The sequence below is a fragment of the Falco biarmicus genome, chromosome 7 (genome assembly GCF_023638135.1).
Source record: "Falco biarmicus isolate bFalBia1 chromosome 7, bFalBia1.pri, whole genome shotgun sequence".
Lineage (NCBI taxonomy): Eukaryota > Metazoa > Chordata > Aves > Falconiformes > Falconidae > Falco > Falco biarmicus.
The window spans coordinates 52,987,426-53,014,052 of NC_079294.1; the positions used below are offsets into that span (position 1 = coordinate 52,987,426).

At 42.5% G+C, this 26,627-nt stretch overlaps 1 protein-coding gene across 1 annotated transcript in view; it reads left to right on the forward strand.

Moving 5' to 3' along the window:
- Positions 1-4,668: 4,668 nt before the first annotated feature.
- Positions 4,669-26,627, forward strand: part of MTMR10 (myotubularin related protein 10) — a 41,510-nt gene continuing 19,551 nt past the window's right edge. The window contains exons 1-5 of the mRNA XM_056346224.1: positions 4,669-5,108; positions 6,384-6,444; positions 19,461-19,597; positions 20,726-20,798; positions 22,952-23,094. Of these exons, the coding sequence (XP_056202199.1) occupies positions 5,055-5,108; positions 6,384-6,444; positions 19,461-19,597; positions 20,726-20,798; positions 22,952-23,094 (468 nt within the window). The 5' untranslated portion in view covers positions 4,669-5,054. The remainder of the gene's footprint in view (positions 5,109-6,383; positions 6,445-19,460; positions 19,598-20,725; positions 20,799-22,951; positions 23,095-26,627) is intronic.

Below are 26,627 nucleotides of genomic sequence, written 5' to 3' on the forward strand. Positions count from 1 at the left end.
AGTGGTTTGGATTGCAGGGTGACAAACCACAAGACTTGGGAGAAGAGACAAGAACTACAGATTTCCTTAAACCCTCAATCTTCTTTTGCTTTTTTCAACTTTTAGCCTTGTCTGCAGAAACAAAATTTTATATGGCAAAGTGGTGCTTTATGGTTGATGCCCTGTATCTTTACAATGGATGTAAGGTATGCCTTGATAATAGGCTTTAAATTACTCTTTGCAATTGTTTGGCCAAAATATTTAAGTGCCTGTATCCACCTTTTGCTTGGCCTTAAATTTAATGAAAAAGAGAGTTGCGTGATTTCATCTGCCTGGTCTTCTTTTACGTTAAAAGCTCTTACGAAACTCCAGCACTTCATCCTGCATGATTCTAGATGCATCTCCTTTTTCTTGCACTAATTGCTCTGCTCAGCAATCTGAGCAGACTGACAGCCTTCAAAAATGGCCATGGAAAAAGATTCTAGTGTAGGAGTACTGGTAATCTGATGATCACTGTCACATGTAAACATGTAAAACAGCCCAAGCCAAGGTGGAACAGCGTACCAATTGATAGCTCCAGGTTACTCTAGGCAAGTAATAACTACATAATGATTAACAGGAAAAGTACCCTTATGTAACATAGCAAAGTTCAACATCTTTAATCTCCACACTGAAAATACTACCTCCACTTCACAGATGTGCCTTGAAAAGGAGGCATTTTCCCTGAGATACCTCAAGAACCTTTGCACAGTTTTTGTATCTTTTGTATATCTTTGGCCAAGACCATCGAAGTTGCTCTTTTATGTAAGTAATCACATTTTAAATAGTATTCTGCTGGATCTTCATCAAGGACACTCAGGAAAGATTTATTTTTTTTTCCCAACTGCTTAACAAATGTAAGGCATAATATTTTTCTTCCATAAGAGGTAACAGAGACCTGTAGGGCTGGCTTCCTCACAAGTCCTCAGAAGTCCCACATTTCTGCGTGCAGGCTGAGGCAACTTGGGTGTGCAAACTACTGAGTGCACAAGCAGGGAGGTGTGCAGGCAGGGTAATAAACCAGAACACTTGCCAGTGAAAAACAGAAGACTTTCATCTGTGAATCCCTGACTTTGCAGAGCTGCCACACACTTGCTGTAGCTTTGGGCACATAGCTCAGCTGTGAAATCAGACAACACGTATGGCTTTGTGTCCTGGAGTTCAAACCAAGAATTGAACCATTCTTCAGATAGCTATGGAAACACGTAAGTTGCCATAGAAACATAGGCCTGGAACAGATCATCTACACTCAGGCAAGTTCAGCAATGTCGATAGCATCGGTGGCAGATGGTGGTCTAACCTGTTCTTGAACATCTCTAATGAAAGCCATTCTCTAATCTGCTGAGAGATCAAAAGGGCCCATTAAGAAAATCTGTTCTGATTTAACCCCAGCCCTCATGCATTGCACAAACCAAAGTGCTTCTCCAACCACAGAGCTGTCTTGTGAGGTTGTACCAGAACTTTTAGGAAGATACCTAATCTGACGTACAGTAAACAGAGCAGGTTATGCACCATCGCCATAGCTAAGCAGATAATTATCTTCACTGTTGTAATTTGCACTGCATGTAAAAATAGGCCCCAGGAAACTGCCACACAGCACGTGGGGTGTGATACCACCAAGGAGAGCAGACCAAGCTGGTTCTGGGGGTCCGTGACAGTGCACGAGTGTAAGGGTCCTGGTCAGTCTAGCACACGAGAGACATTGCTGAATAACTGAATGTTGAAAATAACTGCACTGAGTAAAAACATTTTTTAAATCAATGAGAATAAAAAGAGACATCTGCAGTCTTTTCAGTTCACCTGGCTTTGTTGCATAGCTAGCTTCCCACCGTTCTTTCAAGGCTGTTCTCATAGAGCAAAGGTGTTCTTAGAAACCTCGGGTTTAGCAGGACTGTTTGAAAAAAACAGATCAAGGCACGCCGGAGTGGCTGGAGCTAGGCAGGCAGTTGAGTGCATTGCCAAAAGGAGTCAGGGGATGCAGAGGACTTCCCTGCCTGTCCCGCCTGCCCTGCACCAACCCCCTGCCCGCCTATCCTGCCTGCCTAGCCTTACTGACCTACCTGCCTCTTGCCTTGTCTCCCCTGCCCTTCCTGCCTACCCTGCTCTACTTGCCTGTCCTGCTCTGCCTGTCTGCGCTGCCTGCTTGTATCCCACTGCAAGTTGTGACAGAAATGACTTGCTCTTCCAAAATACTCACTTTTGTCAAATCAGCTTTCTCCTCCCACTGGCATAAAACTCTTCCAGTGGCAACTTGTGACCAGTTCCAACAACAATCCTTACAAATCTTGTGATCTTATGTTTACTGAGAGCTTAGTTTTGATTTTGTTTGTTCCTTTTTTGAACAGTACTGAAATTTAAATGTGTCAGTGCAGTACTGGAAATTTGTGCTGTCCTATGTTCATTCCCTCAAGAGTAAGATTGCATTTGCAGGCACTCTTCAGAAGGCTCTGTGCTGATGCAAAACACACTTTTGTAATCCTGATGTGCTATAAATAATTGTCCTTTTTAATATCACTGCCAGATTTGTTATATGCAATTCCAAGACTAGCTGATTTGGGCAGTTTCTGCCTTCCTCGGCCCCTTGCTTTCTCTTCACCCTTCTCTGATTTTAATTTCCTTCCAGCAATGTTCTGTATATGAAGATAAAACTGTAAAGAAGAAGAATAAAGATGAGGGCAAGTCCCACAGTATTTCTCACTTCTCAAAGATCCAAGAGATTTAGCTTGTGAAAGGGGTAAGTCACCAGCAGGAGAGGAGCTGTGGCTTGCTCTCACAGCACTGTCGGGTGCTCAGCATTACAGCACCAGCAGCTTCTACAGCACAGTGCGCTCTCTAAAATGGACAGGGGCTGAGCCTGAGACCATGCCAGGCTGAATAATGCCACTTAAACAATGATGTTTGCAGCATAAAATAAAAATCTTGTATGTGAAAATACAGAGTGAAGTGAAAGGAACTGCCTGCCAACACCAGATGAGGTGGGACCCTTGTGCAAGGAGGTGCGCTTGTTTTAAAACAGCTACAGTGGGGTTGTTTTTATCTTCTGGACCTGCAAGTCCAAGAGTAGTATACTGTTATTATGGAGGTGCTTGCTGGTGTTCTGCCCTGGGCTGTTGCATAGCTTTAAATGCATGTACACCTATCTGCAACCTAGGCAGGTGCCAGTGGGTTGTTTCCCTCCTTGCTGTTCAAACAAACCTTCCTGGCTGGTGTCGGTGGGGCATCTCATTTAAGTCGGGGAATCCAGATTGTGCCCTAAAGTCTGTTCTTTCATTAAACATTCACCCTTTGGCTTCACCCAAAAATCCCAGGGGCTATAATGCAATGCAATGAGCTTCCTATTAATGATAGCAAGGGAAGACTTTCATCCTGCGGCTGATGCTGGGTGCTGCATTTGTCATTTTTTGTCTAAAAACATGTTTGTTTTTCTGGAGTCTTCCAGTTCTTTACTATCTTTATGTCAGGGTGATATTACACCACTACTGTGCTGTAGCAGGCCTGTACTGATGTTATCTCGCATGTGAGCCGAAAATGACAGTATGTTGACCAAACCTGTGCTTTTTAACAAGGTGAGGCTGCAGCACCCAAATACCAGCAGTTAGTTTGGCAGGTCCTGGCCTTCAGCTCTCGCCCCTAAACCACGAGCCTTGCAGTGAACTACGCTTGGCTCATGGCTGGGACCGCAGCGATGGTTCCACCAGCTGCGGGGGCAGCACCAGCAGGCACGGGAACCATCAGCGCTGCTCACCCTACCTGGCCCATCACACCTGCCTCAAACTGTGGACTGCCTGGCTGGTTTTACCCATTCCTTTGTGCTCGGGCCGCCAGCAGGGGAACGCAGGCCGTCCCTGTGGCTCAGGGCGCACAGCTGATGGACCCGTGTGCTCCCACTCCGGGGCTCTCGACAAAAACCACAACCCGATCCAAACTGTTGCTTTTGTAGGTGGCGTTTCCACCACAGAGGCCAAGTTCATCGCAGCCAGTGCTCACCGACAACCAGCGCCGGGGGCCTCCGAGGGCACCACGGGCCACTGCAGCCGTGGGAGTAGTTACTGTTCCGACTGACCCAAAGGGATCGCGGTGTTAGATTGTGGCAGTTTAGGTGGGCAACTGCGTTACTTCCATATTCTAGGGAAGCTCAGGTGAGCGATCCCTGCGTGCCTGGGGAACTTGGGGAGCGGGGCCTGCGCCATGTCCCATCCGTCTGCCCGTGGATCACGTATGTCCCACGGCTGTAACGCCACAGCCGGTACAGAGGGTGACAGCAAGCACACCCGGGCGCGGCAGGGGGTCACGCAGGGGCCGTGTGCAGGGCCGGCGCCCCGGGTCACGGCAAAGCCCCTGCGGGCCCGCGAAGGCGTCGACCACCCGGTGGCTCCGAGGCCTGGCCGGGGGACCCCCGCCGGCCCCGCGCCTGCGGCCGCCGTTCCCTCACGCGGGCCAGGAGGACGGGCGGCGTCGGGGCCCCGGCGGGGTGCGGGGGCCGAAGCCCGCCGGCGGGGAGCGGGTGCCCCCCGGCCGGCCAGGCGCAGCGGCGCCGCCGGGGCTGCCCTTGCGCGCAGCGTCCGCAGGAAGCGGCGAGGCGCTCACGGCCGAGCCGGGCCGGGCCCCGCCGCTTGGGCCCTCCGCGCCGCCGTACCGGGGCCGCTCCCCGCCCCTCGCTCGGCCCAACATGGCCGCCCCGGCACGGCCCGCCTCAGCTCGCCGCCCGCCCGGGCCGCCCGCCCGTCGCCGGCGGTAGAGAGCCGCTGTGCCGGCAGGCGGCCGCCCCCGCGGGGAGGCGGAGGGAGCCGCCGGGGGCTCCATGAGGGCTGGCGGCGGCCGCGGGCCGGGCCTGCCCAGGCGGCTGACTCCTCCCTTGGGGAAGGAGGGTGCGCTGGGGCCGCCCCCGCCGCCGCCCGCCGGGGCCGCCGCCGTGTGACTGGGAGCGCAGCCCCGAGCGGCTGCGGGGCGCCGGGCCTGAACCGGCGGGCGTCGGCACCCTGCCCCCGCGGGACGGGGCCTCCCGGGCCCGGCCCGGCCCGCCGCCGGCCGCCGCGATGTTCTCCCTCAGGCAGCCCAAACCCACCTTCAAGTCCTACCTTCTGCCGCAGGTAACGACAGCGCTTCAATGCCGTTAGCGCCCTGCGCGCCGCCGCGGCCCGGCCGCGGCCCGGCCCCAGCTGCCGCCCTCCCGCTGCGCCGGCGGCCGGGGGGGGGCACGGGCACCTGCGCGGGCCGGGGCGGCCGGAGCCCCCATCGCAGGGGGAGCGGCAGCGGGGCGGCCGCCGGAGCCCCCCGAGCCCCCATCGCAGGGGGGGCGGCGGGGCCGAGGGCCCTTCCCGTCACACGTAGGGCGAGCGTGGGGCTGGCGCGGGTGACAGCGGGGCACGGCGGCCCTGTCCGTGGGGGCGGCGGGGCGCTGGGCAGCGGTGCAGGTGGCCGAGCTCTGCCCCCCGTGCGCAGGGCCCTGCCGGGGGCAGAAAGCAGCTGGTGCCTCCGCGCACCCCGCTCGCCCTGCGTACCTTCCGCATTTAAAACTTGGCTGGCGGCACAGGTCAGAAAATCAAGTGTGTACGTACGGTAGAATAATGTATATAGTGCATATAGCATCGAGCGTGTCTCGTAGAAGCACCGGGGTTTTCTGGGCGGTCTGGCCGTGTAGTTAACACAGCGTGATTTTTATTTATTATTTATTTTAGACAAGGCGGGACCTCTTCCAGCAACACGTCTGATGTGTTGACTCATTTTTACTTTTTCACGGTTTCTTGGTAAAAGTGCAGTGTCAGTGCAGGGAAGCTCTGGGCATTCCCGGCTGTGGAGCGGCGGTACCACTGTCAGCATAGGAACCGCAGCCGTTCAGGCTCTTTCACTGAAGGTTCCGGTCGTTTTGTAGAAATAGTTTTATTTTTAAGGTTGGGAATTAAAATGCAGGTAGGCATGTATGTGTTTGTAGGCCTTGGTGGATTTTTTTTGGTAATTTTTCCTGTGTCAGAAAGTCACACATGTTAAAAGTTGGAAGAGAGTTTTGTGCAAACTTGAGTGTCCCTATCTGTAAAGCTTGTAGGATTTGAGCCTTTTTGGAATGTCAAACCAAACTGGTTTTTGTTTGGCCTGTCAATTGTTATAGCCTAGGTTACACAATTAGTTAAATGCTAGTATTTTAAATATTATGTTATTCTTCTGGTACAAAGCTAAACGTAAACAAAAATGGTAATATCTTTACAGAAAACTGTTGCTGTGATTGGATCCTAGCTCTTTAAGATCTTGTTTTAACTAAGAAAGCTGAACTTTCTCCTTAGCCCAGGTAGATCAGACATATCTGACTGTAAAGTTCTGATTCTGAAGTAAGTTGGTTTTTTTGTTGTTTTTTTTTCCCTCCCCGTCAGGCTGAAGACCATATAGCGTCAGAACCAAGGATTAAAAAACTGGAACCGGTACTTTTGCCAGGTAGGCATAAATCAGGAATTTGACAGAGGCCTCAACAAGGATATATTTAAGCCTTTTGTTTCTCATGATAGAATTGGTACGGTGTAAATAGGTTCCCCTGTTCTACTGTGATTATTGATTTTGGTGTATTTTAATCTTCGCACGTTCCTTCAGGGAGCGTACCTTCTAAGCAGGAAAATCTGATGGTATTTGTGTCTGTAGAACATTGTTCAGACCTGTCTGAAACTCTAAATAAATACATAGGCAATTTTGCCTGTGTAATGCTTCAGTGTGTGTGGAATAATGTCTTGGGTTTATTGCGAGTATTTGAAGTGAAACAATTGTAAGTCTTATAACATTTAGGACACCTTTTGGAATACTACTAACAATTATATTTTTGTCAGATAGTCAGACCTTTACCTGTGTGCAGAACCCATTACCACAGCATGTGTTGTAATCTTGCTTTATTTTAAAGGAAGATATTTATAGCATTTCCAGTAAGTAGGTTTGATTGACTTCTGTATCGGAAAACTTCTAATGCTATCTTTATTCATTTACTCTTACTCAGTATTCAGCTGTTACATCATTTTGGAATTTGAAGTTTAAAGCTACACAGAATAACGTTTTTAGTTTGTGGATGAGAAAAGCGATGTTTTTATTACTGTTCATAATTACATATTTATAAAAATGTAAAATATATAAAAATATTCATGACTTATGTTTTTTAAATAAGAATTAATCTTAGGTGAATGACATTTTGATCAATGAGGATTTCTAAAAGCCTTTTTCAGATACCAAAGGAACAGTCTACTATTCTCAAGATTACTTTCATTGCAAACGGTACACCACAGTAGTAGATTTGGCTTGCTGTTTCCAAGGGGAATTTTGAGTTTAAAACAATGGTAGACTGCATTTTTTTCTTACCATTCAGATTATATGTTAACAAATATGGATTTACACAGACACACTATTGTAGGAAGCTATTGCTATTGTGTTGTCTAAGTTGATAAAACATGTTAACTTTCAAAGTGATCAATAGAATTAACAAGTTACTCTTAAAAAAAAAATTACACTGCTTCATATGGGACTTGTTGCTGAAGTGGTACGGGGTCCAGTGAGGTATCGTAAGCTTAGGATGCTGAATATTGTGGAAGAGGTTCAACTGAAGGAGTAAATAACAACTGACTGACACTCTGCAGGCAACAAAATAATACAGATTTTGCTTGAGGCATAAATATCTTAAAATACATTGCTAAGATTGCTTGGTATTTGAAATACAGTTATATTTTTATGCTTGCAAAACTTCTGCTTACCACTTGGCATCTTATTGGTTATGTTGCAGTTGATATTCATCCAAGGTCTTTGACTCACAAGGAAGTGACTGCGTGTTCTTCTCTGAGGCATTCCACAGCAAATGCAAGGCAGTACGAGATTGCTTTTCTCAAAATGTAACACGTCTTGCCTTTGCTGTGGGACATGAGCCTGAGCAGTTATAGAAAACAATGTCTGTGCAGGAACTTTTTGCAGTGTGGTTCATTCATTAGGCGTGAAACTCCAAAGTACACTTAAAATAGTGCTGACTGGGTTTGTTTTTCTCAACTGGCTTATATTTATCCCATGTTTGCATCACTTCCCCTGTCTGCACTATCTTTGAAATCAGCATTTGGTGGCTTTTAGGACATTTGTAGTAAGTCACCCCAGGTTATATAGAAAGTGAAAGAGTATAACTCACCACAGAACTAAAACTTCTACCTCTGTGTCATTCTAAGGTGTTATTTTGAATTATTTAATCATAAAATTCACTTCTCTGTACAGCATCTGACAAAATATTTTTATTTTTGTGAGCATCAGTCTGCATGAGGGGTGGTGGTGGTGAGTTTAGAAGTGACTTACTTTAAATGACTTGAATGAAACTCTTCCTGTTTAAAGTTAAGCACCAGCCTAAACACTTTTTTTTGTTTGTTTCTGTCATCAAATGGTGCAGCAGAAAAGTGTATAAACAAGTACACGTTGTACTGTTGGGTAGACTGGCTTTTGGATTTGTCATAACCCGAGTTTCTGGACACATTCCAATTAATTTAATTATATTAAGGCTGACTTGTACTCCCTTGCAAGTACAGTACCTAATATCCTATCCTTACACAGCTGTGTGAAATGGCTTTTGCTCTCAGGAACAGGGTTAAACCTGAGTGGCTGAATGTTTATTATGCTTCTTTAATTGGTAGAGTTTTTAAGAAGTTCTTTTGCAATTAACTTCTATTGGCACAAGCAGTTACTGGATTTAGTAATCTTCAAAAACTGCAACTACATGTATTAAGCTTTTGATTCCTAAAACAGTCACTTTGAGGGAGTAGCTTGCTGAAAACTGGAATTCCAAAGCAGCTAAATAGCCTCCTGTCTAACTTGTAGTTCTGCACGGTGGGGGTTAGGAGAGGGAGTTCCAGACACGGAAATAATATGACTCAGGTTAAAAAGTGAGGAGGTTTTTGTTTTTAAAAAAGAGAAAGAAAAAAAAAGGGGGGGGGGGGGCAGGCAGGGGCGGGATTTTACATTGCAATCAACTTTTAACCTGTAGAGTTTGTTTTTAAAGTTTCCTCTGGTACCGGAGGAATAGAGATGCATCTCTTCAGGAACTGTGTGCCCTGAGGAGAGTGGTGCATCAGGGAAAGCAACAAACAGAATTTAAAGCAATTAAAAACCTTGGGTTTAAATGGCAACACTGATACTGCAGGAGGGAAAAGTAAATAATTTTATAGAATTGGGTATAATTTAATTCCAGAACACATGATACAGGTTTAAGATGGAGTTAATAAAAATGTTTTCTTTTTCTTTCTGCTGTTTTGTTCTCCTAGTGTAGCTGCCTGATGAAGAGATTTTGCAGAGCTAGTTGAAGAGTTGGCCTGTGTAACAGTTTCACTTTTTCTCCTTTGTTTGCATAGCTTGTTTTATAAGCATGCCGGAGAGGAAAAATAGAGAAATAGCAGGTAGGCTCCCAGTCAGTCTGTCCAAGTGCCTTGCCAGGCTCGTAGGAAAGTAGCTTGTGTACTTCAGGGTAGAATGAAGTTAAAGCTGTTAAACTGGAAGGTGTGTTTTGTTCTGGTAAGCCATTGTAGCCTGTTTTCCACAGCAATGTCTGTAGCATTTTTAAGACATCGACCTAAGCACTTGAAAACATCGCGCAGCATAACTGGAATGTAATGCAGTGCATGTTTTCAGGATTTGAATGGCAAAGCAGTGAGCAGAGAGGTGCAGTACACGGGTGGGTAATGAACCAGTCCAGTGCCCCTGAGCAGTGCTGCACCGTGCTTTGGGCAGGTCGGGCAAAAAGGTCTTCACTGTTGCTCACACAGGATGTTCTTCGTGAGATTGTGTACTAGAATATCTGGTCAAGTGTGAGAAAAGGCTTGTTCCTTCTGAATTTTTGCTAATTTCAAGTGTTTCTCAGTGCTCATTTGCTAGTAGGTTAAGTTAGTAGCTGTCACCTGCAAATTTTTACAAAACAGCAGGAAATAGTTTAGTTGGTTTTGTTTTGAAAAGTACAAACAGTAGAATTATAGAAGTAAACTGAATTGGAATAGTATTTTTTTATCTTTAAGCCTTGATCACATTAAGGCAAGTTAAAGGAACTTTGGTGGTGAGCTGCAAAGCAGTTACTCATAGTCTCTTGTGCCTGCACCCTGTTCCACGGGCAGGTTGTGGAAGTCTGCTTCAGTGCCGTGGCTGGCGTGCAGGCACACCAGGTTTGTGAACAGCCTGTAAGTACAGCGGGAGTGGGTCAGCTGTTACCTCTCGCTGCCAGTGGCTGCCAGCAGGCGTGTAGGAAGGAGAAGAAACAGGACAGGCAGCACTCCCTGCTTCCTTCGGTGTGTGGCCTAGGGACTTCCCTCCTGGAGTAACGTAATGGGGAGATCCAAGTGGGGAGTCACAGAGCATCGTAGAAGCAGTGCTATCATATCTAAATCTTCTTCCTGGATTTTTCTTACATGATTTTTATCGGATTGCTTTTGCTAGCTATGTAAACCTCTGTCATCCACAGCTTCATCTGATAAGAAGTTCAGCAACTCGATTATATGTTGTACAAACTACCTTTATTTGTTCCAGACTTACCACCATTTAGTTTCTTTGTGTAAATCCTAGTTCTTGTACAACATAGCAAATGCCAAGTTGTATTCCCCCATTCAGTGTGATTCGTGATTTTCAGACTTGTGTCCTATGTTCACTGGTTTGCTTCCATCTAGCTTAGTTGGTCCTAGGAAAGGATCTTTCCATATATTTATTAGTACTTTTGATTGCCTCTGAACATTTTCCAGTTGTGCTGTATTCTTGTTGAGGTGGAATTACATACCGTGTTCGAGAGTGTTGCCACTGGATATATTTGCTTTTATCTAATTATGCCGGTCTAGTTGGCTTTACCACCTACTTACTGCTTTCTGTTTGCTTCTTTGTGTACATGTGCCCTTAGATAGGCAACTGAATGGAGAAATCCAATTGAGGCTGTATCATGGAAAGTTTTAATCTTTTAGTCTGATTCTCTTACAAGTTAGCTCCCAGCTCTTTTTCTGTTATTTTTTTCTGCTTTCTGCAAATCCTTAGTACATTAAGTCATAAGTTCCAGAGCAGCTGCAACACATCTTGTGATAGGAGAAGGAAAGTAATACTTTTTGGTGGGACATCTTGTGCGTTAGTACCCCAGGTATGTTCACTCCTGACTGTTTTGTACCCTTGCACCTCCTTCTTGGCATTTTCATTTGTTTGTAGTGTCCCAGAGCTGGAGAACAGAGGCCATGGTGTCGCGGTGTGAGTGCACTGTGATGGCGCGGGGGGGCAGGAAGCAGGGACCGAGCTGGGGAGGTTAATGCATAACCCCAGAGATCTGTCGGGGCTGCCTTTCTGGTGTGTTAGGAATCGGGTTTGTCTCTCCCCTCGAAGGGGAAACTGGGATTGTTTAATTGCTTGGTACAAGTAGCAATGCTGTATGGTCGGTGCCTTTTTCTGTGTGTATTTCTGGAATGAGTGTTGATGTTCAAGTAGGTATCGCTTGATCTGTTAAGGATGATCACCTGTTGATGGTGGGTAGTGCTAGCCTTTGAATGCTTGTAAGAATTGAGTAGAACTTGTATGAAGTCAGTTTCTGATTGCTTCCAAAGCATATTCAGTTGTTGATTCTCATTTCCAGTGTTGTGGCATGTTAGCCAAGGCTCTCTTACTCATTGCACAGCTGATCAAGACATACTGCAGGGTTAGGCGTCTTTCCCTTCATCAAGTTTCTTACTTGAAATTCAAGTGTTGCTGTAAGAATTTGTTTGTTTTTAAAGTTAGCCTGTGATATTAGACAAGCAACAAGTGAAATAGCTTTGTAATTTCATCTTGTTTTCAGGCATCAGTGTCATACAAGAGTATAAAATTAGTTTCAGAATGGCCAGATTAGAAAATTAGAATGGCATCTTGGAAAGTAACACAATCACCTAAAGCTTTTCTAAAGTAGAAATTATATATATATATATATGTGTATATTTTGTCTACACCAAGATTGCAAAATGTTTTATTTAATAGAATTTGAAACTCTGGTAATCTAGATTTGAAATCTGGAACAGCAGCTTTGTGCGAACTAATCTTTCATACTGCAAGAAGCTTAAAAATAAAGCAAGCATTTGACTTATATTTAGAATAAATGAGGCATCACTTACAGTAAGTATATAGTAAATACTCTTTTCTATTATAGCTTTTTTTGTTTGTTTGACTCAAAGTAAATTTTCAGGCACGCTTTGGGTTCAGTTAACTGCTTGTTTTGTTTTGGGGATTGCTTTTTTTAAGGCTGGCATGATATAAGTACTACCAAGGCAGCCTGCATGTAGAAGCTGAAGTTCCAGTTACGGTCTTACAAGTGGATTTTACTGGATGGAGTCAGTTTGTTCTGCCGCCTTTGTTATGAATACACAGAGGACGTGTCTTAAAGTTTCTGACTAGTAATGTATTTTAAGTATCGGTAAATATCTACAAAAATACTTTCCTGTTTGCAACATGTTAGCTGTAGGTCAATATGGTAATCATACTTTAAAGGTAGAAGGATAAACATGCTTTAAAATAAATTTTTATGCTTCTGCATGTGCCTTCTGCAAAACAGTCCCAAAGTAACTGGTGTCTGCCTACTCTGTCCCATATATATTTAATGCCACAAGTCATGAAAGTCCAGAAGGGATAAAATGTTAGTGTGGAGGCTGAATTGTCAGCTGACCAAACTGCTGGGGTTTTGTCTCCTGGCAATTATATTTGCTTCCAGTGAAGTAAGTCTTCAGTGAACTAATTTCTGAACATGTGTTTCTGTATTGATTTATTTAATAAGACAAACCAGAGTAATTTAAGCTAGACCCGGTAATATATGACAAGTTCAGAAAAGCATCTGTAACTTGTATTAGTGACATAGCTATAAAATAAGAGGCTGAAAACCACAGTCCTGTCAAACTGTAACCGATTATATTGTTTGGGCAAAGTCAGGCTTTGGGAATCTGTAGTTTATATAGCCAGACTAAAAATAAGCAAAACACAAAACACGCTCTCCCTCCTCACTGGCTTGTCTATTGTTCACCTTAAGGCACTCTGACCAAATAACTGCTAAAACTGGTTTGTTGGTTGTTTTGGTTTTGGTGTGTGGGTTTTTTGTTTTTTGGGTTTGGTTTGTTTTTTTTTTTGGGGGGGGGGGGGGGAAGTGGTGGTTATAGGGTTATTTTAGTTGGCCTAAAAATACCTACTGATGCCAAGAGGAGCTGTTGATTCCATTTTTCTCACCACAGGTGTGTGTTCCTATTAGCTACTTGCTGCTGACACTTTCTTGTGCAAGTGAAGAACAGGCTGGATCAGAGAGCTAATTCTGATGAAATCAGGACTGTCAAAAAAGGAAGAAAAATACGTGGTTAGAATTATTTTCAACGGGATCAATTCTCTGACGTGACTAACAAAGTCTTTTACAAATGGCAGTGCCAGCACAGGGGTTGAGGTGGGAATGAATGTGGAATACAAAACTTTGTTTCCCATTCAAAAATAGGAGAAACTTTCATTTTAGGGGGAATAAAAGTTGCTGGATTAAAGCAACTCTGTAAGCATGATGAGCTTTTTAATTTACTGCAATACTTTTTTTGGATCTAGTTGGTAATGAGAGCCTTGCTTATGATCCATGTTCCCTTCTTGCTGTGTGAACTGTTGGTTGCCTGCTCTACGCTCCTGTATCCCTCCCTGTGTTTCTGGGGTGTGGGGGAGGCTTTTGCAGAGCATCCCATCCTAGCACGGAAAAGCAGTTATCTTTTCAGCTGCCTCCTGCCGTCAGTTTCTTTCACAGGGTTCACGAAGATTAGCCATTATTGGACAAATACTGGTTTTAATCTTGTTGTGCGTGAGAAAAGAATAGTTGTTCTTTGAAGACTTTTATCAAGAAGTCTGTACTCTTTTTTTTTTTTTTTTTCTTTTTTTTTTTCTGCTTTTTCCCTTACTGAGCATTTCTAAAATGGAGCTAAGCTCTTGTCATGCTCTTTTTCTGATGGTTATCAAACTAGAGAAACTGCACCATATTCATGTGTGATATTTTAATAACATTTTTTCCAATCAGATCGGCAAAGCAGGCTCTTTCAGTGGTGTGCATTTAAAACGCACCCCTCTCTAAGCAGTGGTTAGTTTGACAAAAATCCAGGGCCCTCCTATTAAAAATTAATGCAGATAGAACATGTCCAAATTGTTTTTCATTCACAGTAATCTCTGTTTTGAGCTGTCCTTTTGACACAACTTTTTAACTTTGTTTTATTTCTTTGCTTTCTGCAGATGTACAGAAAATGAAATGTAGTCTTATTTTTTAACTAATTGTGAAAGTATTGGAAAATACTCGTGGGGGGACGGACATGGGTGGTATCTACAACCATGTGCAGCTTTTTTTGTCTTCACATACCTTAAATACATTGTAAGAGCTCATGAAAATCAGGAAAGAGATAAAAGACAATTATTTCATGAGCTTACAGATACTTTTTTCTCAAGTTTGGAAGTGGCTGAGCACACTGAACAGAAGATTCATTTAGAAGTGGATTAGAGACATTTACATCTAAATGGTTGGTGCATACTAATAAACTCATACAATTTTGGTATTCTTTTTGCAAGAGAACAGCTAAGAAAAGGCAGCTCAATGGGTGAAGATGTTCTGGATTTTACTTACTTATTAATGAAGATTTTATTGGAAATTCTTACTCAGATATTTACGGAAGTTAATTTTTTTTCCCAGTCATTTTGCAGCAGTTTTAGACTTAGATCTTTCTAAATACAAGTGAACTCATTAATGTGCATTTTTAGTGGTTAAATGGCTACTTGAATTAATTTTAGCTCTTCTATTGTGAACTTTTTAGACTAACTTTTCACATAAAGAAGCTGGTTTTCTGTTCTCTTAATTGGGTATAATCACGATCAGCATTATAAATGAGGAACCGGGCTTTGGTTTCCTGAGTGTATTCAGGTGCTTCGTTTTTATGAATTTAGGCAGGAATTATATGACTGCATGACATACTTAATATCCTCTGCTGTCCTGATGTCTGTTACACCTTGAATGTACACTAAACATACTCGGATTTTGATTTAGAACTTCAATGCTCAGTGAGGAAATTTATTCTAGTAAATATATTCTTATGCTTCTAATACAGTATCGAAGAAGTTCCCTTAGTGATATGTAAGGTACCTACAAACTTCTTGAGCCTGCAGGATTTGCATTATGCATTTATGAAGTCTGATTTCAGCCATTTGTTGCCTCTAGCAACTATCAGGCTCCTAACTTGCTAGAAATATTGTTTATTATCATTTTAACATGCATGTATATGCGATCAGCTTTCTTCCCTGAAAACTAAGGCTTTGAGATAATGCTGTTCTGTTATATTCCTTCTGTATTCATAGGTAGCAAAATTGTGCTAGAAACTCTGGGATGGAAGTGTTTGGCAACTGTTTCAGAGAGCAACTGAAAACCTGGAAATTACTCGAGGTCTCTTCTTTGTTGGCATGTTTCTTGAATTTTAAGCTAAGATAATACAGAAGCCAAAAATAGCAAACATGAGAACTGGCTATATAGGTGAAAGAGGATTATCTGTGTGTCTCCTACTGCTATAAAGAATCCAGACCCTTATGGAAATTTCCAATTACAAGTTCTAATGCAGTGCTAATTCTGGCAGTTCTTGCTTATTTTTTTCAGATCTATCAAGTTTACTTACTGATTGCCCTGTTATTGATAACACATAGTGATAAAACTGACACAAAGTAACTAAGATTTTTTTTTAATCTATTTTTGTGATCCGTGTGTATGCAGATTATTAGATCCACAGTTCCTGATAGTAAGTTACAAATTATTGCCTTCATAAGATAAAAAATTTAAACTTGGTCCTGGGGGGTACGGCACAAAAAATGACAAAAATATTGCTCAGCAGTAGGCAAAATGGTGCAGAACATGCTTTATTTTTAGGATGTTATCGATCAGGAATTGCGTTTTCAGAGTCTGCAGAAATAAATTGACCAGCCTGGGTTATGACTTGCAGGCTGGGGAGACAGAATCGATGTAGTTGCACACCGGCTGTGGTACCTATTGATCACTTGCTCTGCTCTTTGATGAGCGCAGCATTTCCAGTCCTGCCTCTCCTGTGCCCGGTTCCCGTGCGTGCCCGTGCTGCTTCCGGATGTTATTTGGATTGCAGTGGGTTATGCCCTATGGTGGGCCAGATCCGTAACATGAATTCTGTCAGCATCCAAAGAAACAGTCAAAGTGCATGTGCTTTTGTGAAATTTAGCAGGGTCTTGCTGAGGTTTAACAGTTTCTGAGGCTGTGTTAAGTGGAAGGTGTATTAGCTAGATGTATCCTCCAGTCTCTGGTGTTATTTTTGTGATTCATGTATTCATTGTAGAAATATTTTTGTTAAAGCTGATTAGGCTTTATATGTAAGGGTGGCAACCTGGAATTTTTCTTCTGGTTTCCTGTCAGAGTTTAAACAAACTGCTCTTGTCTCTTGAGATCGTTCTTTGAGTGTTGGAGTCACATGGAAGTGTTGACTGCTGTTCTGTGTCTGGAACAGCTTGTGACTGTTTACTGGAAAAAAGCAGCAGCTACATTGTAAAAAAGTGCAGTGTAATATCTCTGAATAGCTCTGTTGTTGACACCGGTATAGAAAAATCACCTAGTAAACTACAAATACAAGAAGGGTTCATTGTGCAAGACCAGCACATACTACTTATGTTGTTTATCTACTTTCCTAAATTTGAGTTAAGTTTGGAAGGTTTGCACCTTTTTATATTGCTCACTATGGATGTCCAAACGAAGGATAAAAGCCAGGTTAGTATAAAATTCCAAACCTGCATTTTAAGAAAAAAAAAAAAAAAGGTTGGGTTTGGCTTTTGAAAACTGCATCTATTAAATTTGCATTGCAGACTTTCTCGTGCTTCGTTGTAAATGTTTAAACCCTTCAGCTGGAATTGGTATGCACACTCTGTCTTGCCATATTATAACAGTCAGGTTCAAAACTGACAGTTCTGTGTTAGGGCTGTAAACGTGAGTACAAAGGAGTAGCTAGAGCAAAAAATCCAGGATGTATTTATGTTGGATGAAATGAGAATAAATGAAGATGCCCTGAAGTAGGATTAGTATTAACATGTTCTAGTGTAGCCACACTTACTATGAAGAATGGAGGAAGGATGTAAAAAGGACAGGCTTTGGTAAAGAGAATGATGGTGCAGGCATGTTTAAACTGTAGTAGGTTCAAATTGAAGAAGTTTGCATGGATCTCTTATTTCTCTGCTGTTTTGTAGCATCAGAGATGTGAAGTACTGAAATAGTTTGGTAATAGTAATTTGTGCTTTTAGCAAGAGTGTCTCCTGTGTGATACTAAAAAATACTACGCTTGTTAACAGATAAGAGAATGTTCTATGGAGAAAAAATACCTATGGAAGTTGCACTTCATGGTGTATTGGGCTCTCTGTATCTTTTTATTAGAAATGCAGGGATCCACTGGAGGTGCTGAGAGTGGGAAGAATAACAACTGTTAGGTAGGTCTGGAACAACTGACTGGAGAGGGGAAGCTTCACAGGGACTGTGGCTGAGAACTCAACACTGAATGGTTGAAGATTAACACCAGCTGTGAGAATTAATTGCTTTAATATACAGTTTGGGCTTTTGCAGTTATTTAAGTAAATAGTTTATTAGAAAAAATGCTGGCCAGACTCTGTTAAAAGTATGAAAACATTTTCATTACAGTGTTTATCAGAAGTAGGGCTTGTCATTCTCGTGTACCCCATTATAAGACATTGTTTTCAGTTGCTGTGGACTTGGCTGAACTTTTAACTATTTGTACTGAAGCTGTCAAGAGTCAGATACATATTTTTTTTTTTCCCCTCAGAATCGAAAGCTTATTTAACCACAGTTCAGTAATGATTTCAGTAATGATAGAGAAAAGACTTCAGGGCTCCAGTGCCTCTGTCTATAGAGCATTTTCACAACTCTTTGCTGCTTCTGGTATAGTTCATGCATGTATATGATAATTGCAGGTCAATGAAACTTGTCCCCTTACGTCGTCAAACAGTCCCAGAATACTGAACATAATTCTGCCAGCTCAAGGCTACAGAGCTAGCCCAAGACATGGTTGTAGCTGTTTATTACAGCTGAACTGAAAGCAGGGGCTCTGCTGCTACCCTTAGGGATGTCCAGGCTGGTGCCTGATGACACTGGGGGCCAGAGAGCTGGAAGGGCAGCTCAGCGGAATAGCTCAGGGTGAGCAGCCTGGGCAGAGGCTGCGTCTCAAGACTGGCAAAAGGTTTTGTTCTGCTCACGTTTGGTGTGCTAAAGACAGTTCTTTGGATGTGTGGTTACTTGGGCACAGTGATAACTACCTGAGAATACCTTCTGTAGATCAGGAGACAGATGGGAGGTTTATCCAAAGCTCTGGCCGTGCTCGTTGGGCATGCAGATAGCTGCTTACTGCCGCTCTAGCCACCCAAAGAACTGACTGGTTTCTTGCAAAGCGTAGGACAAGCTGAGATGACATTTTGGGCAACGGGGACTAAATATGCCCCACCTATTACGAGCAAATTAGGCTTTAGCAATCTTTAGTCCTTAGTCTTTTTTTAAACAAAAATCTATAGCTGGTATACTCCCATTCCCGCGCTCTTTATGGTAGATAGCAGTAGCAGGAGGTGGTTGATTGTGACAGAAGCAAAAGCCCAATACAGGAGCAAAATAAATGACCAAGTTCCTTTCCTGAAGGAAAAATGAAATTACTGTTGAGTTTTCAGAAACCTCTGTTGTGCAACTGAACAGTAACGTTACATATAGTGATTTTCTTCTTAATTGGTCCTCAGTCTCATTTGGCTGTATGCTTTTTCACTTCGTAGCTTATCCCAGATGACTTAGCGTAATTTTTTTCTTCTTCATTTAAATTTTGTTTTACAAAAGGAAATTATTGGTCTCCTTCATTAGATGGTTGCAGTAGAAACTTTGAAATGGCGAGGAATGTTTAATGTGTTTGTGTTCTGGTTTCATTTTTATGAAATCACCTGAAAATCTGTTTATAAATGCAAAACTAGGTGTGGACTGATGATTCTGAATTCATGAAGTTCATAAAACTCTCTAAAGTACTTAACAATAGCCAGTTAATTTCAGTTTTAAAAATCAATGCTAGCTGAAGTACATAAACATATGCCTCTGTTTAAAGGACACTGTTGTCCAAACCAATGACTTTCTCCTAGTGAAGATTTGCAGATTTTGATCTCTGGGTATAAGGAGAGTGGTGTGTGGTTGGTTGTTGGGTGGTTTGGTTTTTTTTGTTGGGTTGTTTTGCTTTTACTACTGCACAGCATTGCCTATTTTGGAATGGCAGTTTTCTTTTTTCCCCTGGAGTGATGTTTACTTAAACTCCAGGTTTACCCAGAAGAGGTAAACAGGTAAAGAGTTAAGGGTTTCTTGGTACTACAGACTTAGGATCGCTGCACATACAAGATTTATATAGGTTTCTCTTTTCCCCTTCCCTTTTCTGTTTTAGGTGAAATTGTGGTCAATGAAGTAAATTTTGTAAGAAAATGCATGGCAACAGATACAAGTCAATATGACCTGTGGGGCAAACTGGTTTGCACTAACTTCAAGATTTCCTTTATTACGGATGACCCAATGCCACTACAGGTTTGTTATTAACTCACGTTGCTGTATCATGACAATAAATGTGATAGGTAAAATGGATTTAATTAAATGTAGTGAATCTGTCTCATATCTGATGTGATGCCTTCTAAAACAAAGCAGGCTAAATGGTGAAGTTCCACTGTCCTCTTCTGAATGTGTTGCTATTCCATCCCTTCATTGAGAATATCGGAACAGAGCCAGTTTGGTATGGAAGTACAGCCAGCTCTATTTATCTCTTTTTTATCGAGGCTTCATTGGGAAGTGGTTTTGCAAAAGGCAAAGCAGGAATCATATAAAAACATATTTCTCCTTGAAGATGATAATTGCAAATGTTCCTTTGACTAGGCAAGCGTCAGATTAGCAAAGCCTTTAATGCATCCAAGTTTTATTGGCATTACTAATGGAGGACAATGGAACCATGAAATGAGTTTTCATTATAGATGAAGCAACAAGAAAAGGGGAGAAAATAAGCCTTTGTCAAAGCAGAACATGTGACATTCAAAACCTCGATCAGTTTTTGAACAGCACAGCATACAGGACTGTTTGAAAACCAAATTTGTGAGCCGTATTTTATTTTCAATAGAGTTTTCACATTCATTTTGGGCTTTTAAAAGAAGCACACCATTAACTAGGCATGCATGAAGCTCTGAAAGTAGGCAGATGCTTATTCAATAATGGTTAGTAAGTTTGACCACAGCTACTTCAAAAAATTAATTTTTTGACATGAAGTAATTTTCAAAACTCATTTCTAAAAGCTGAATTAGTATTTTTTTTTTGTTCTATGATTACAGTAATAGTTGGAGACTTTTTATGTAATATATATATATATATTATACTTCAGATTGTATTGAATTTCTACCAGCAATTTTTGAGGCTAGTAAATTCAGTGCAAGTACTGGGGTTATTTTGCATCCTCTGTGCAGGTTTCTAAACTGTTTGCTGTGCAATTCACAAGCACAAGAGAACTGTTTCCGCAGCCTCAAATTGCTTGTGAGTAGGCCAGGGTGCCACATGTCAGAAAAAGTCTAGGCATGCCTGATTTTTATCATCAACATTTCTTCAAAGTTGTTCTCTATATCTGGTTGCGAACTGCAGAACTGCAATTAATGGCTCTGAGTTCATGTGTTTCAGAAATTCCATTACAAAAACCTCCTCCTTGGTGAGCATGATGTCCCGCTAACATGCATTGAGCAGATAGTCACAGGTATGTCCAAAATAGTTAAGTGTAACGAGTGACAGGCTTTACAGTTACTCACTTCTAAACTGTTAACTGCTTGTGATGTGCACGATTGTTGACGCTTCAGGTTTTATGTCATTAATCTTCTATGATTTGAAGAATTTGGTTTAAGATTAGGATAAAAGCATTAAAAGCTAAATAAAACTTGTGGTGCCGTGCAGGAGATGTACTTAGTTGGGTCTTTATATTGATTTTTACATTTAACTACAGTACTGAAGCACCAGGTGTCCCAGGATAGGCACCAGTTCTTACAGCGCAGAATTTTGTTAGCGACTTTTTTGTGTGCAAGCATCTGAACCTCTTCCGTGTAAATACATGAGATTGCAAAAAGCAGTTCACTTACACAATTTACTCATAGCTGGGATATCTGACAGCGTAAATGCTAGAGTTTTCAAGCCTGCGTAATTCTTAGCAAGTTAGTAGCTAGTGGGCTACAAAAATCTACAAATAACAATAGATGTCTTAACTGAAGAAGTAACCTATAACATACTTATTTTGAAGAACCAGTTTTTGATAGATACTTGAGGCCGACCTGTTTGTTAAGAAGAACGTTAAGAATAATTAATCTTGTAATTGAAGAATTTCTTATAACTGATAATTTTCCAAGCCTTGATCACAGCATGGGCTGTTAAGTACTTGGTTTTCTGACTGTAGGTAATTTAAATCATTACTTAAAAGTTTTCAGGGCCCAAAGTTTATCCAGTAATCCATTCCGCTCTGGGAGCTGGTTGTAATCACTGTGAAAAGATTAATGTATAGCTGAAGAAGAACATTATGAGGATTTTTTTTTTTTTTTAAAGAAAGAGGTGCTGTTGACCTGTTATATGGTCTTGCACTGGCCCACATTTGTTGCCCCTTTCCATAAATACCAGGTAGAAGTGACTAAACAGTAGCAATATTGCAAATCTGTTAATTACGGCTTTGTGTGGAGAGATATTTATAAATGGGGTCTTGCAATCTACTTATTTAACATCTCATACAAATGCTTATATAATAAATACTGCTAAACAGGGGGGGAAGCCAGCCAGCCAGCCTTGAATAATTGTTCTATTAATTATGTCCTCTCACATGAGATGTGTTGTTCCTAAGTGGGAGAGGACTACAGATAGCACTTATTTTAAAACTTGAAGGCTGATAGATCCTAGATGAATCTACTTTCTTGTTTCCCCAAACTGTCAAGTAGCACGAACAGCTGCGGTTTCATTAGAAGAATGGTAGACGTTCTCCAGGAACCCCTTCTGTTCAGCTTTTCCATTGCGGTTTGAAGCTCTTCAGAGGGCGAGGGCAGTATTTCCTGCCACATACTTGAGATTATTCTTTGTTTTTCTGTTACGCAGGTTCACCCTAAATTTAGTGAAACATCAGCTTTTCCTATCAGGAGCTGGGGGGGGTTGTTACCCGTGCTGCAGCAGAGGTTCTTAGTGGCGGGTACACTGAATGGCAACAGCCGCAGGTGTCCCTGAAACACCCGTGTTCCCTGGAAGCACCTAAGTTTAACCAGAAGATACCTGCAACCGGGCAGCTGTGTCAGTTAGTCACTCAGCCCTGTGCCCCACTTCTATCAGTTACCACAAATAAAATCTCTGTGGCTTCTGTGACGCTTACCTTTTGCAACTTAACTTTCTCTGAAAAGGAGCTACATAGGCCGAGAGACGCGGCCTGTCTCTGTGGGTCTAGGCCAGCTGGCAATTGACTGTACTTACATTCTTGAGTTTTATGTAAGAAATAAGGAGTTAAGATTAGTCTTTTTATCCATTAAAAAAAAAAAAAAAAAAATCAGCATATATGCCAATTACTGTGCATCAGAAGGGGATTGCAGCGTACACTACTAACTGTCTGGGAGGAAGAATTGCTTTTGGGAATACTGCATGTTAATGCCTTGTTTGTGAAGTTGTTGATGGGCAAAAATAATCTGGGCATACAGGAAACATTAATTCAGCCACGTGTTTGAAAGGAGGTTGATGAACAGGAGGACCTGTGGGTTGTCTACTCAGTTGAACAGTTAAGATATACTATTAAATGAAAAAGTGGTGCTAGCAGCATTTCTGTGGACGTTTGAGCCAGTCTTGCGTTGTGTACTTGTAAAACACAGTCCCATAACTTTTGTCTTCTCTTTACAGTGAATGACACCAAGAGGAAGCAGAAGGTCCTTGGTCCCAACCAAAAGCTTAAATTTAATCCAACTGAATTAATAATTTATTGCAAAGACTTCCGTATTGTCAGATTTCGTTTTGATGAAGCAGGTCCTGAAAGTGCAAAAAAGGTATTTTATCTTTTTATGGAATCTTGCCTTGTAGTCATTACATGTAGCAACAGCTGTGCTAATAAATCATTTTATTTTATGTTTTGATAGAGAATTAGCAGGGAAGAATTGCAGATTAATCACATTCCATTAGAGGAGAATTAGCTAGAATTTTAGAGACAAAATTATTAAGTAAAAAAAATTAAGATGATGTTGTTTCTTTTCATATAAGATAAACCTGCATTTCTTGTCAAATCTGTTGTATGTTTAAAAATTACTGATTTATGAAACAAATCTTTTGAAAGATGGGATCAGAATACGGCATTGCAGCTGTACAACAGATGTTTACATTTTTATGGAAAATGTTTGTAACTGATACATATTCTGAAAGTCACGAGCTTTATTTACCCATAGGTAAAGTATACTGTCTTATATATACACTTCACATTTGCTTCACGTAGTGAGTTCTCCAGCGAGCTCTTGGAGTAGCCAGTGTGTCTGATCTACATGGAACGATGTGCTCTTTCTCAACATTTATTTGAAAAGTCTCGCATGCTTCTTGACAAGAGGAGTTACTTCTGTCCTAGAAATTTCATTCCTTCCCCAGTTTTAACACTTGTTGTCTTAAGTCTCAACAGAATCGTACATTGCTCTTTAGCCTGGTAAGGTCCAGCTGGTTTCTGCTGTGCAGAGATGGTTGGTCTCTGTACAGCACTGACTCACCAGCTTCCTTGTCCTGGATCTGTGCCCTCAGTTATTCAGAGTTACGGCTCCGCTGACCTGCGTGGCACCGTTCCGTGGCCAGGCATGGCACAGCGGTTGTTTTGTAAGGAATGCCCCAGTTTGCTCGCAGAGCTTAAGAATTCCCCTTCTCATTAGGATAAAGTTTGAGCTTAACCCTGTAAGTCCTAAGACCCATCTGCCCAGACCTAAGTCTGTTTGCATTTATCGGCTGGTGAACCAGCTCATCGCTTCCTCACCTTTTACCCTCTGGTGGAGGTCCAGGAGCAGCCCGGTAATGAAGCTGGCTGTTCTGCCCTTGCTGCTTTTCTCGAGCTCTCCCTGCCTGCTGCCTCTGTGTTTGTATCCTCGTACATCTGGCAATCTTTCAGCCGTCCGTTCCCTTTCCATAGCTTCTCTGGAATCTCCTTGGCGCAGCACTATCTTTATAGCAACTGCTTGTAACTGGCTGTCACAGCTAAGAGGAGTGAGTAGCCTGGAGGAGGGGGGAAGGGAGCGTGAACTCAGCATCTCATTAACACTTGTGCTGCCTTTACTTAGGCAAGAGCAAAAAGCTAAACCTGTTTATGAAGGCGCTTGCTTTATGCATTCATAATTGCATGGTGCAGTGTGGTTTCTGTGGACAGCAGGAACAGCTAGTTCTGGAGATGCAGGGTCTGGGTCTGTGTCACTGTACAGCTGCTGGGGGTGCCCGAAAGTGTACCAGTTGCCATTGTCACATACCAGAAGTCCTGGCTAGAGGAGCGGAAGAAAACTTGTACAAATTGTATCAGCTGTGCAGCTACTGTTGCAGCTTTGATGCATCAAGTAGGTTACTGAAACCTGGTGTGGGTGTACCAGAGAAGCACACTTTCACTGAACGGAGATAAGGTTCCCATAACCTAATGTTTCCACAGTAACATTCTGTTGGCCTTAAAATATAAATGTCTAAAACCGTGAGGTCCTGAGATCAGGTTTCTTCTATCAGGATTTTGGTGGAATTATTTTGGGATGCTGGTGAACATGACTAGTGTGGTCTCACACAGCATATTGTGTGGAGTTATTTTGCTCTCGCTGGCATTTAAGTGGCATGCTATCACCACGCTCTTGAAAGATTTTATCTGGTTTCTGTTCCTGCCCTTCAAGTAGTACATATTGGCAAGGTGGTTCTGATATTTAAAAACAAAGGAAGGTGGTCAGGCCTCCTTATAGCTTTGAAGGGCCTCTTCAATATCTATTTACGTCCAGCTCTTTGTGCCTGAAAACACCGTTAGCTGTCTGCTGGGAAATAATGGTGCGTGCATGACTGTTGTAGGGGGGAGCAAGACTTAAAGTATAGCTGAGTTCTGGTGAGGGAATTCCTGCTCCTCTTCCCGGAGTGGGCTAGCATTGCCTTTGGACTGACGGAACGGTGCAGCAGCAAGCTGGCTGTGGGGGCAGTGGTGCTTGATGGGACGAGCCCGTGGAGATCACCTAGTCCACCTTCCTTTTCAGAGTTGGCAGGATTAGATCAGGTTAGCTGTGGATTTGTCCAGTTGTGTCTTGAAAACCTCCAGGGATGGAGAGCTTTCTCCCTCTGTGGGTAACCTGTTCCAGTTCTGCATGTTTTTGCAGATGTCCAGCTTGTATGTCCCAAGATGAGACTTTGGCTGCTGCCCATCGTGTCACCTGGCAAGACTGAGCCTGTAGCTACCTTCATGGTAGTGGTTTCCTGCAGGCTCATCAGTGCACAGCTAAATGAGCCTGGTTTCTTCAGAAGATGTACTGCAAGACCATAGTCATCTTGGTAGCCCACCACTGGACCCCCTCCAGCTTCTCCTCTTCCCTGTTAAACCAGGGGCCTAATCTCCAGTAATCTCTCTGAGGAAAAAAATCAAAAGAATTGTCAGTTTTGTCTTTTTTTCCTCACAAATTTGCTTCTGCTCATTTTGGAGCTAGATATGAAGACCTCCCGTGTCAAAAATGAATTGAACAAATTATGCTTTTGTGCTTTACGGAGGTTTTTTAGGGTGCTTAACATTGCAAAACTTCAGAACTCAGGATGTCTTGGAATCGGTGAATTGTGCAAGGTCTAATTAAAATCATGTCTGAAGTTTTTATGACAATTATTTTCAAGCGAGGTTTTTTTCACTTACTGTTTTTAAAATAAGCAGAAGGGAAGGCGATGCCACAGTTGGTATTGCAGTCTCTGTTCTGCGAAGCCAGAGACCTGCAGGTCGGTGCTTGGGAAACCATGAACGGCTCCTTTAGCAAACCTCACATAAATACAGTCAGCTCTACAAACTGGAGCAGGGAGATTTCTAACTAAATGTCATCCTGGTAATACAGAGGAGTATCGTCCTATGAGTAAAGCACAGGTAGGTTAAAATGCCAACTGAAATACACACTTCAAACTATAGGAGTAGAAATGTCTCGTAACTTGTTGCCAGATACCAGCAAATGTTCTGTTCAGAGCGATGGCTATAGAAATAAAAAAGAATACACTTGGTAATTACTATTTTAAAGTGAACTTTAAATGTATGGAATAGTTACAAGGAGAGCAGATACGAACCTTATACAGTTCAGTAATTTGTTTCCTGCATAGTTCCTTGGATGCAGTGGAAGTGCTCCACTACGTTCAGTTCCATGAATTGGCGTCGGCAGAGAGAACGTGAGCTGTTCCTGAGGAAGCGTCTGTGTTTACCGAACAGGGCATGAGGGAGAATAATCCTTACTAATTAAGCTGCTTTACTGGAATAGAGAGAATTCTGAGTCTCTTCTTGGTAGTAAGTGTGAAAAGGAGGATCCAAGTTTGAAAGCCGTCGAGCTCCAGACGTGGATAATCTGACTTGATC